We start from the raw sequence: 12063 nt of genomic DNA on the forward strand, positions 1-12063 counted from the left end.
TGGTCACTAAAATGTTCACTGTTTGTTTTAAGAAGGTTAACTTGAGTTCATAGAATAATCATTGAATTGCTTTAAAAAAAATACTTTTCCATTTCTGCTCTATCACATCTGTAGAGTGGGCCGTGTTCTCCCCATACCACAATCTATTAAAAGTTGTGGGTCAGGTGAACTCCATGATACACTTTGGGGTTCTCTAAACCCTGGCCCATAACAAGAGCAACAGCCCAACTCCACCCACACAATGATATCACTGAAGCCACGTGATGAGACAAAAACATTTCTTAAAGGGACACTCACATGACAAAATGCAAAACCATAACAGTGTAATTACACACAAAAAACAAATACACATTAAATAGGAACCACACAACAGTACAAAGGTATCAGCATCTAAATCAATCCGCAGCTCCCTCCACCTCCAGCAGACCAGCCGGAAAGTCACACTGATGCAGAGCATGGTGGAAGGCAGAGAGAGCACTCCATTCAGGACTCCTGCCATAGGCAAAAGTGGCTGTGGTTGACTTCCTCTTCTCTCTCATCCTGTGGCAGTTTCTAGCATCAGAACTTCAAAACAGGAAGTCAGTCCCTGAGCCACAGTAACTTAAAGCACAGCATCGGTGTGAGAAAGCATAACTTTCCCTTCTTCAGACTGGTAGTAGGCTCGTTCACAGCTTACCTTTGCATCATTCTAGGCTTCAACAGTAGAAGACAGCCAGCAAACTAAGGTCTTCAAGCAGTTTTGCAGCCAAACAGCAGGAGCACAAACAATCTGCAGTCACCTGGGGGCTGTGAAAGGTTCAATTAACTACGATTGCCAATTCTCTATTAGCAATAGCCTTCAGCTCCACAGCCAGAGGCCTCCATGGTCAGTGGGAGTTATGAGTGGTTGGTGGGACAGAGAGGCAGGGTCTGGGTACTCACAGATCCAGGAGGTGGCAGGGCAGATCCAAGGGCACTGAGACACCCACATCCCCAGCTCAGAGGCCAGTCCCGCCACTGATGCCCTCCCACCCCGACCAAGGCCACTCCCCACACGGGCTCTCTTTCCCCACCCCAGCACTGAGCCAGCAACCCCAGTGCCCTTGGGCTCATTGCCTGGAAGCAAAGATGGCTACTCACCTCCTCTGATCCCCACTGCAGCCATTCTGCTAACCTCACGTTTTTGAAAAGGTGCACTAAACTGTGCCAGCGTGACCACTTGCTGGGGAGTGTTGAAGGAATCCTGGCATCTTGTATATGGTATTTTTTTATGGCTGGGGAGCAGTTATATTTCAATGTTGAGGTTAGCAACCATACATGGATTGTAGATGATATACACTGCTGGTGCATTGGTGGTGGAAAGTGATGTTTTAAGATAGTGGCTAGTGGGCTGCCTTGTCAAGATTTCTAGGTGCTCTCGGAGCTGCACTCATCCAGGAAAGTACTAGGTATTCATTCCATCACACTCCGGACTTGTGCCTTGTAAATTGTGGATAAGCTTTGGGGAGTCGGAAGGTTACTCTTCAAAATACCCAGCCATTGACCTGCTCTTGTCGCCACAGTATTTATGTGGATAGTTCAGTTCAGTTTACTCAATGGTGACCCTCCCAAAAAAGTTGATGGTAGGGCATTCAGCATTGAACGTCAAGAGGAATTGCTTAGGCTCACTCTTGGAGGTAAATGCCTGGCAGTTGTGTAACTGTTTCTTGTGGAACAAAATGCAGCCCAGTCAGTTTGCAGGTCCTAAACATTGTTGACAAATAAGAACAGATTTGTATCATAAGTAGACGATACATGTACAGCAATGATATGTATGAATATTCTACAAGTGAGCTTTACCGATTGTTAGTGCAATAAAAAAAGATTATATTCCATGGGCTTGAAACAGGAGTTTTTCTGTAACTCAAGTTGTGTGCGTATGTGTCTCGCCACGAGTTCTTTTTAAAAAAAACTTTAGAGCATCCAATTCTTTTTTTCCAATTAAGGGACAATTTAACGTGGCCAATCCTCTTATCCTGCACATCTTTTTGGGCTGCGAGGCGAGACCCACACAGACACAGGGAGAATGTACAAACTCCACATGGACAGTGACCTGGGGCCGGGATTGAACCTGGGTCCTCGGCGCCGTGAGGCAGCAGCGCTAACCAATGCGCCACAGTGCCACCCTCTGTCACAAATAGTTTATAGCATTTCTAACTTACAAAACTAGAAGTCACCAATATAAGATAATCAACAAATGAAATTCAGAAGAAATATCTTTTACCCACAGCGTATAGAGGTGAAAGTCACTAACACAAGGAATATTTGAGGTGAATAGTAGAACAAAGGCCACATGGACATATTGGACCAAATTATCTATTTCTATACTGCATATGCCATATCATTGTTACTTGGAGGAATTATTGTTTATGGTGTAACCACCATTGCTGTATGTTAAAATTGTGCTGCAGATAGAAAAAGACAAGGTCCAGATTAGCAACTGATTAAAATCTGTTCCAGACCAGAGGCTGTTCTGAGCAGTGTCAGAGGAGATCAGAGTTTAAATATAGAAACCTCAAAATAATGTAACCCAGATACTGGCCACATTAACCCAACTACCTGTTGGCAACATCAATAGCAGTCACAAGTATTCTGAAATTAAAATGGACAACTGCACAAATTCAGCTTTCCTCGATGTGCTAAGCAGCAAAGAGTTGCTACCACAAATCTAGTTAGCAAACACAACTGGTAAAAGGAATGTCAACCAAAAGTGCTCCATAAAATTTAAAAAAGCATAATACACAGATCTTGAAATGGTACAATTTTTCCATTCATTTTTATTTCAAGATTATTTTATTAAGAGTTTGTTTCCATGATGAAATATAAAAGCAGGCACAGTTTTATTTCAAGTTTGCTGCTACTGGAGGGACAGTCAGCAGCGACCTACACTCCACAAAGTTCATTCTCCAGTTGTGGCTTATCCCAGTCAGCTCAAAGTAATAACAGAATGAGGGGAGCTACGAACCCAAGAAATATTAAATGGGAATAATATATTGATAGATTCGGACCCTTCTTTTAAGATGTTGGGGGCGGGAGGAAGAGTGGTAACCATGGTGGAAATGTATTTTTGTTTTGCCAGTTAGAAGCATGTATGTTACACCCACCTACGCCAAGCTTGTTAAATCTGAGCTCCTTGCATACTAGTTTGTAGGTATCATCAAGTGATCTTTGGGCAATTCCACTTACTTTGTTTCTGACTAAACCAAGTATTTAGCCACCAGCTTTACCTGAGCATCAATTTAAAGTTACCTAAGAAATGGGAGTGGGAAGCAAGCTTGCTCTGCCAATTAATAAGGTGATGGCTGCTCTAATTTAACAGTACCTTCCTGAACTAACCCTCAATTCCGTCAGTGCCCAAAAATCAATGTGTCTTGAATATACTCTGCAACTGAGCACTAACAGCTCCCTGGGATAATGAATCCCAAAGATTTACAACCCTAAGAATGAAGAGGTTTCTCCTAATCTCATTCTCAAATGGTTGACTCCTCATCCCAATACTGTGACCTCTATTTCTAGCTTACTCAGCCTGGGGAAACTGCCATTCAGCACCTACCCTCTCAAGCCAAGTTAGATCAGTTTAAGTTGGGGTGACACAAAAACAGAGGCATAAAATGTGTCTAATTCTATATTTGTTGAAAGCCTGTGGGTGGGGGAGGGTATTTCAAAAGTTCTCACTCCAACTACAAAGAGTGTTTAAGCATGTTTCCACCTAGGACTTGGCCTTAAAAGATTTTTGTACACAATTCTGGTACAGTTGTCCATTTTGATGTGCTCCCATCCGATTCCAACTTTGAAGCCATAGCTAGAACACAAACAGAGGCTAGGTGAGCAATAGGGTTCATTGTCACTTTCATGAGAGAACATTCCCTGAAGGATTACCAAGGTGGTCGGGCATGGTTGGTTACCAAGGCTGTAATTGGTTGGTTACCAAGATGACAAGCTGTGGTGTTAAGAAGACTTGGCCGATTAAAGCAAGCAGCCCCCATTACATTCTGCTTGGTGAAGAGATGGTGGAAAATATCTGGAATGGTCTGAAGGGATTGTGACCAGATTTTGGGATTTGGAACTTTTGAGACAACCTTTTTGTAATACTGGTTCCGCTCAGAGTGATTATCATGTTTATTTACTGGAACAAGGCTGAAGTCCTGAGTAATTAGGCTGCATTTTAAAAAATGTTCCACGTCTGCTCAGATCTACATAAATCAGCTGTCGCTCACTTGATTGGAATGATGGAAACATGAAACAGACAGTACTGCAACCCCAATTACAGCCAAATCTTTGTCTTGCATGACAGTAGTGTGATTACATTCTCAATAAAATCAAGCATTTCCACCTTTGTGTAAAAATAAAAAGTTAAATCTTTCACCAATATTAAATGAACTTTTGCAGTCAGTTTCACAGCAAATGTAATAGTAGAAGCTAAACAGAATAATGCAATTCTTCCAACCCCACATATACAACTGCAACATATTGAGGTATACAGAAAATACATCAGGAGGAGCTTAAACTAGACACAGGAGTCTAAATAAAAATAAAGCAGTACACTGTTCAGGTCACTTTTTGAAGAGGTAGTGTTGAAAAAAATACAACTGGCCAGAAAGTTAAAATAGAGTTTGGGAGATGGGAACTTTTCAAGATGAACAACTGGTGTTACATAGCACTGTCCCAAATGAATGCCACATGATCCAGTTTACTAATTCCAATACAATATGTTACTTTGATTTTATGTAGCTGTAGAAAAATCCAAGATTCAAAAACTTAACTCTAAAATCTACGCAGGCCGTCAAGAGGTGGTGAACAAATGGTAATTCCTTTTATAAAGATTTTTCACTGTTTTACATTACACAGCAACACAAAATTAAACAAATGATGGTTCTCTCTGACAGCGTGCTGCATGGACAAGACTGACAGACCAAAGCATCAGCGTGAATATGTAATACTGTAAAATTAAATGGATGTTGAAGTTCAATTGCCAACACTTCAGATCTTTGGACTTAACCAACACCTGGATAAAGAGAGAGAGAGAGAAAGAGAGATATTTTAAAGTCTAGAACCAGGAGAATAATCATAACCTTAGGTCAGTCATTTAGGATTAAAATGTCTTTGCTCAGAGAATTGTAGATCTTCAGAATTTTCCAACGTGAGATGTGGTGCTCAACCGATGGGTATATTCAATATTAAGAACAATATAATTTTGAACGCTAAGGGATCAAGGATGTGAGAGGGATGTAGGGCTGACATGGAAATTGAAGCATGATCTTATTGACTAGTGAAACAAGCTTGAGGGCTGTATGGACTACTTCTGCTCTGAGTTCTTATTTACAAACTTAAAATAATCTTTTCCACTAACTTTCTCCCTCTGCTCCTGAAAGTCCAGGTTAGGTACAATTTTACAGGTGCCATTCTCGAGTATTTCAACCAAGTTGCCATCTTCCCTGAAAGTCTATGGTGTCAGCAACCCAACCTCTCTCTCAGTCAAATCTAATCTTGCCCTCAAGTCATATCTGCTTTCTGGGTGGTCACTCGATAGCAATTAGGAACAAGAATCTTGACATATTTGTCCCTTCTCAAGTCCCAGGGTAAAGGCCCAATGTAGCATTTACTGTTGCTCTGACTAAGCTCAGCCCAGAAGAGATCTAATCTTCTGGGATCTCCCTTGCCTGTGAAGCTCACCTGCTCAATACCTATCCCAACCAAACCAAACCACCTGGGCAGCAGACTAATAGTTCATCAGGTGCAGTGTTTTCCAATTTGTAGTGGTAGGTGAAGATTTGAATCAGACACCATCAGCAGCAAAATAGGATAGACGGGATTCAAAGTTCCGCTGCCCAACTTAGACATTGCTCAACTTAGCGAATACAATAGAGAAATATAAAGGTCTGGAAAAGAAAATAGGGAAAAGCTGCCACCATCAATCCCAATTAATCAAAAGTGGCTTTGCATGGAGCCATAGATTTTAGGGTGCTTTTGGAAGGAGAGCTGGGACGTTCTCCTCTATACCTTGGCCAGTGTTGATCCCTTAGGTAACATCACTTAAATAGGTCACCTGGCCTATCATGAAGTTATTCCTGGGCTGTTGAATAAATTAGCTGCTGCATTCCCATCAATAACGATACTTAAGTGTTTCACTGGCTGCAATGAGTAGTGGGAAGCTCGGAGATCATAAGATAAGTCAAGCTGAAACAATTTCTCGAATTTGAAAAGTTTTGCCAATACATTTTTTCCAAGCAAGAAGCAGCTTTAGTAAATCACTTTATCTTAAGGGGGAAACAAGGTGGCACACTGATTAGCCCTGCTGCCTACGGCGCTGAGGACCCGGGTTCGATCCTGACACTGGGTCACTGTCCGTGTGGAGTTTGCACATTCTCTCCGTGTCTGCATGGGTTTCTCCCAACAACCTAAAGATGTGCAGGGTAGGTGGATTGGTCACACTAAATTGCCCTTTAAATTGGAAAAAAATAATTGGGAACTCAAAATGTAAAAAAAAAAATATCGTGAGACAGATACCTAAAATCTCTCTCCTCATATTGTTCAGAACGAAGCACCATCCAAAATAGTTGTGATCTCTGCAGATGTCTGCTGTTAACCAGAGTAGAGGATAACAGGACAATTCCAAAATCCAAGACTGGTTATAAAACTTACCAAATATTACTCTTGTTGTAGAATAGCTGACAGCTTTAAATCAACAATTTCAGAATCTGGTGAGCTGCTTCCGCTTTGATCACTGTATGTATCTCTGGAGAGCAGAAACACATGATATTAACTTGTGGGGGGGGTGGTGGGAGGGAAAGAGAGTAAACAATCTTTTTTGTTGCTGGGGCACACACCCCAACCTTTTCACCCCTCCCTGCCCCACTTCCAATTAGATTATTTAGACATTAAGAAGGGGAGGCCTGTATGTTCCCTTCCTTTACCCAGAGTTATTGCAGCAGATGAACTGGCAGGGATCAGCTTGAAATACTGGGCAGCACAAATCAAACTGGGATCTTCATTGTCCAATTGGCTTCAGTGCCTCAGTGCGGTCAATTTAAAACATATTTTTAACCTGCAAGCATTTGCCGTGTGAAAAGTTTAAAAAAAAATGAAAGTCTAGTTAAATTCTAGAAGCGGAGGAATGTGATTGTTTAAAATTCTCCCGCTGTTAACAGTCACTCCCATTCAAAGCAATGCGACCAGATGGGCCACCTAAACATGTTAACTGAGGACAATTAATATTTAATATTAAGAGGTTCAGAACTACAACATGTCAAAACATGAAAATTTTCTTTGTTCTGACAATTCAGCTTCTGAACATGACAATGATTACACTTTCAACCAGTCACGTGCATAAAAATGTGCTGTACACTGATGTATGTGCAGAATTATTCCCCGTAGGCAAGTTGCTCCCCCCCACCCCCCCCCCCCCCCCAAGGGAGGCTGTGGTTACATGCTGCTGATAAATTTTACAGCAATCCGATCCCATTTACAGTGCAGGAATGTTTGTCTGAAATTTATATGCGTCTGTCAAGCTTTTGTGTACAAACTTGGCATTTGATTGAAACAGTAAAATGGCTTCAACAAATAGGAAGATTAAACAGATGCGTCAGCAGTGATACCTTTGTAGGCCAAGGCTGTGAGAATTGCGATGGATGTGGAATTTAGCGATGAGCAGAAGGGAAGCGTTGAAGAGAGAGAGAGAGAGAAGGGAGGTGGTGCAAGAAGCAGGAAACCAGGCAATGGGCATTTAGAGTTTTAACTGACTACATTATTTTTGTATATTTTGTGAATTACACAGAATTCACCATACAGAGGCTGGCCATTCAACCTAATTTTGGTCTTTAGACTCTTTACCACCCTACTTTCTCCTATACCAACAGCATATCCTTCCATTCCTTTCTTTGAGGTCTTTATCTAGCTTCCCTTTAAAATAATTTTGTCATTCCTCTCAATGATGTGGGCAACTGAGGAACATAAGAACAGGAGTAGGCCATTCAATTGGGTCATGGCTGATCTGTGACCTAACTCTATATACTTGCCTTTATCCCATATTTATAATAATATTTTTGCTTCACAAAAATCTATCTCAGATTTAAAACGAACCACTGTTCTAGGTTCAACTGTTGTTTATGGGAGAGAGTTCCAAACCTCTGCCATCCTTTGAGTGAAGACATTCTTCCTAACAATGCTCCCGAATGGTCCAGCCGTAATTTTTAGACTATCTCCCCTAGTTTCAGAATCTCGAACCAGTGGAAATAGTTCACCTTTATCTACTCTGTCTTTTCCTGTAAAACCTTGAATACTTCGATCAGATCACCCCATAACCTTCTAAATTCTAACTAAGTCAAGTCTAATTTGAGTCATCTCTCCTCGTAACTCAACTCCTGTAATCCAGGTATTTCTGCAAACCAACGTTGTACTCACTGCAAGGCCAAAATATCCTTCCTAAAGTGTCGTGCCCAGAACTGTTCACAGTACTCCAAGTGGGGCCAAACTAGGGTTTTGTATAGCTGCAGCATTACCCCTGTGTCTTTATATTCCATATTAATGCTAGCATTCCATTAGCCTTTTTGATTATTTTCTGCACTTTTTCCTGGCATTTTAAGGCTCTATGTACCCGAGCCCCCAAATCTCTTTGGACATCCACAAAACCTAACCTCTTTCCATTCAGAAAGTACTCTGCTCTAACCTTTTTTGGTTCAAAATGGATAACCTCACACCTGCTTATATTAAATTCCATCTGCCACAGTTTTGCCCGTTCTTCTAGTCTGTCAATATCTCCCTGCAATTTTATGCTATCATCTAGGCCGTCTACAATGCCACCTAACTTTGTATCATCCACAAATGTGGATATACGACTTTCCATGCCATCATCCAAGTCAGTGATGAATAGTTTAAATAATTGAGGCCCCATCTCAGATCCCTGTGGAACACCATTAGTCACTTCTGACAATTAGAGTAATTGCCCATTATCCCCACTCTCTGTCACCTGCCACTCAACCAATTTCCTAACCATGTCAATCATGGCAACTATATCTTAGAGAATGGCTTTTTAAAATCCAACCACAAATGGTAAAACTACAAGTCAATACAAAAAGCTCAGTTGTGAGCTTACACTGAATCAATCAGAAAGCTCATGCCGGTGTTCATATATTTGCGATAGAACAAACAGACAATTACCTTGGCGACAGTCTACAACCCTTTTCCAAGTAACGTTGAAGTTTCCCTGAGGCGGCCAACATCAGGCCAAAGTAAGGTGGTGATGGTTTCATGGGTCTGGAGGTAAACTCTGGATGATACTGGACCCCAACAAAATAAGGATGCTCTGTAAAAGGCAAGCATCCACCCAATTACAAAACTTCACATGACTTGAATCAGAGTTAATTAACCTTGAAGGAGAGTCAACAGGTAAACTTGTACTCAAACGCCAACCTTCTCACCACAAAGACAAAGAAAAAAGCACTCAAAACCGGACTAACGATTCTGGCAAACACCAGCTAATATTGATCCGAGATCCCTGGCTTCAACCACCCTCAGAAAGAGTGCAAAGCACTCAACCCAATCTGCATAGGGCATGGAAAATGCGGCCATCCGCTCCATGAGTGGAGGACGAGGGAAGTGAGACAGTGGTCCTTGACGTCCAGAACATATCACATCAATCTGCCCACTAGGAGCTGTTGTTGGAGGTGCACAAGTTCTCCACTCCAAAGACCACTGAACGGAGCCAAACTATAAGCTTTACTTGCCTTACAGAAATAATAGTAAAGGCACTCAGAAAATTAGTCAAGAAATTGTATATATTATCAGAAAACCAAGACATCCCACTGCGGCATTAACAATATTTTGATCACAATAGAAGTTACAGAAAGCACACCATAATTTGTCATGCAATGTGTGACAAGAGACTGAATCTAAAGGGATGTCCAAAACCGAATTGACTAGAACACTAAAAGATGCCTCAAATTTGAATTTCTGAAACCTTTTCCCAAAGTAACATTCAAGCACCAAATTTGTTCAGATTATATACTTAACATTACAGGCAACAGCTTGGGGATTTATTCTAAATTTTAATACACGAGTATATGTTTTATCCAAAATGTTGCTTCAAATAGTAAACTTTACAAAAAGGTCTCCGCTCAGTGATTCACAGTACTTTAGAAGAATTAGTGTCATAGCTCATTTTCCACCACCAAAATATCGCTTCACTTACCATCGAGTTCTATTATTTCCATTCGTTCCCCCTCCACATCCTGACCAACAAATCTAAATCCCTTTTCTTCGAAGTTATTTCGCATTTCTGGATTCACCTGCAACACAACATATTGGAGTGTTTTTGTCCTTTGTTTCAATGTGGTTAGGCAGAACGTTTGGGTGGAATCCAATTGGGAAGAAAGTTTTGGTGCAAAAGGATTAACGTGAAACGCAAATTTAAAAATAGCCATTTAGAAGGGGAGAGAAGCATACATTTAAAACAGAGAACATTGGAAGAGGCTGATGCTCTGAACAGGCTTGAGGGGGAGCAGGTTATAATAAAAATGTTGCGTGTTTTTCAAACAAAGACTTCAGAAAGTCAGAGGAAAAGCAAAGCAGCTCGTACCTCATATCGATGTCTGTGTCGTTCTTCAATGTAGTCGCAATTCTTATACAACTTCCCTAAAGGTCAAATAAAGCATATTTTGAAACTCTTCATACGGGAACACTCGCACAAGAAAGCTGACCAGCTTTTGGTTCAGCCAAAATATTTTTGGAGAAGACATTTCTATGAACTGGGCTGATCCTTGGACATTTTGTCCTAATCCTCATTAAATCAGATGCATTTGATTTGGAAATGAGGCTTTTGTTTTGTTCACGGAGTGAGTTCCGATGATCTGGAATAAGCCATTTGAAAGGACAGTGGAAGCAAATTCAATAGTCAGTTTCAAAAGCGAAGGGATGGGCAGCAAGTGGGTCTGGTCGCTATAAAATATGTCATTGGGGATCCTGCCATCTTCCACGTGGCTCACATTTCCAAGCCACTTCGAGCACCGCTGACTCAGTATGGTGTACATGCTGGGGATGTTAGCTACCTTGCGGACTTCTACGTTGGAGATACAGAACTGCCACCTGATGCTAAGGATCCATCTGAGGCAGCAAAGATGAAATACCTTGAGGCTTTGGTCGTGGCTGGCATATATTGTCCAGACCTCACTGCCGTAAAGCAGGATACTGAGGGTGCAAACTCGAAACACTCAAACTTTTGTGTTCTGTGTGAGTACACCATTTTCCCACACATTCCTGGTCAGTCTGCACACAGCAGCAGACACCTTTCTTCTGAAACAGCACCCTTCCTAGGCCCACCCTATCCCCGTAACCCCACCTAAGCTACACATCTTTTGTCAACAGGGCCAATCCGCCTAACTTGCACTTCTTTGGACTGTGGGGGGAAACCGGAGCACCGGGAGGAAACCCATGCAGACACGGGAACGAAGTACAAACTCCACACAGTCACCCAAGGCAGAATCAAATATGGGTCCCTGGTGCTGTGAGGCAGCAATTCTTTTTTTCCCCAATTAAGGGGCAATTTAGCGTGGCCTATTCACCTACCCATCACATCTTTTTGGGTTGTGGGGGTGAGACCCATGCAAACACAGGGAGAATATGCAAACTGCACACGGACAGTTTCCCGGGGCTGGGATCGAACCCAGGTCCTCGATTCTGTGAGGTGCCGTGCTGCCCCAACCTAAAAATTACCTTCACAGTTGTGATTTATGAACAGACTGGCACGAGTTGGGTGAATATGGACCTAACAAAACAGTTGAAAGAACTGCTTTGATTCCTATTGAGGGAGAGTTAGATATGCTCTGGGATCAAAATAAATACAAGAGTCAAACAGAGTCATGAAAGTGGATCTGGGGCAGCACGGTGGCGCAGTGGATTGCACTGGGACTACGGCGCTGAGGACCCAGGCTCGAATCACGGCCCGAGGTCACTGTCTGTGTGGAGTTTGCAAATTCTCCCCATGTGTGCGTGGGTTTCACTCCCACAACCCAAAAGATATGCAGGTTACGAGAGAGAAAATGCTGGAAAATG

At 42.0% G+C, this 12063-nt stretch overlaps 1 protein-coding gene across 3 annotated transcripts in view; it reads right to left on the bottom strand.

Moving 5' to 3' along the window:
• Window positions 1-2766: 2766 nt before the first annotated feature.
• The window catches only part of LOC119965135 (CTP synthase 1), a 59793-nt gene continuing 50496 nt past the window's right edge, over window positions 2767-12063 (bottom strand). For all 3 annotated transcript variants that reach the window (XM_038795492.1, XM_038795475.1, XM_038795484.1), the window contains 5 exons: window positions 10592-10647; window positions 10205-10301; window positions 9175-9319; window positions 6661-6754; window positions 2767-5023 (listed from right to left, as the gene is read on the bottom strand). In XM_038795492.1, coding sequence (XP_038651420.1) covers window positions 6667-6754; window positions 9175-9319; window positions 10205-10301; window positions 10592-10647 — 386 coding nt within the window. In that variant the 3' untranslated portion in view covers window positions 2767-5023; window positions 6661-6666. The remainder of the gene's footprint in view (window positions 5024-6660; window positions 6755-9174; window positions 9320-10204; window positions 10302-10591; window positions 10648-12063) is intronic.

Source organism: Scyliorhinus canicula, chromosome 1 (genome assembly GCF_902713615.1).
Source record: "Scyliorhinus canicula chromosome 1, sScyCan1.1, whole genome shotgun sequence".
NCBI classification, from domain to species: Eukaryota; Metazoa; Chordata; class Chondrichthyes; order Carcharhiniformes; family Scyliorhinidae; genus Scyliorhinus; species Scyliorhinus canicula.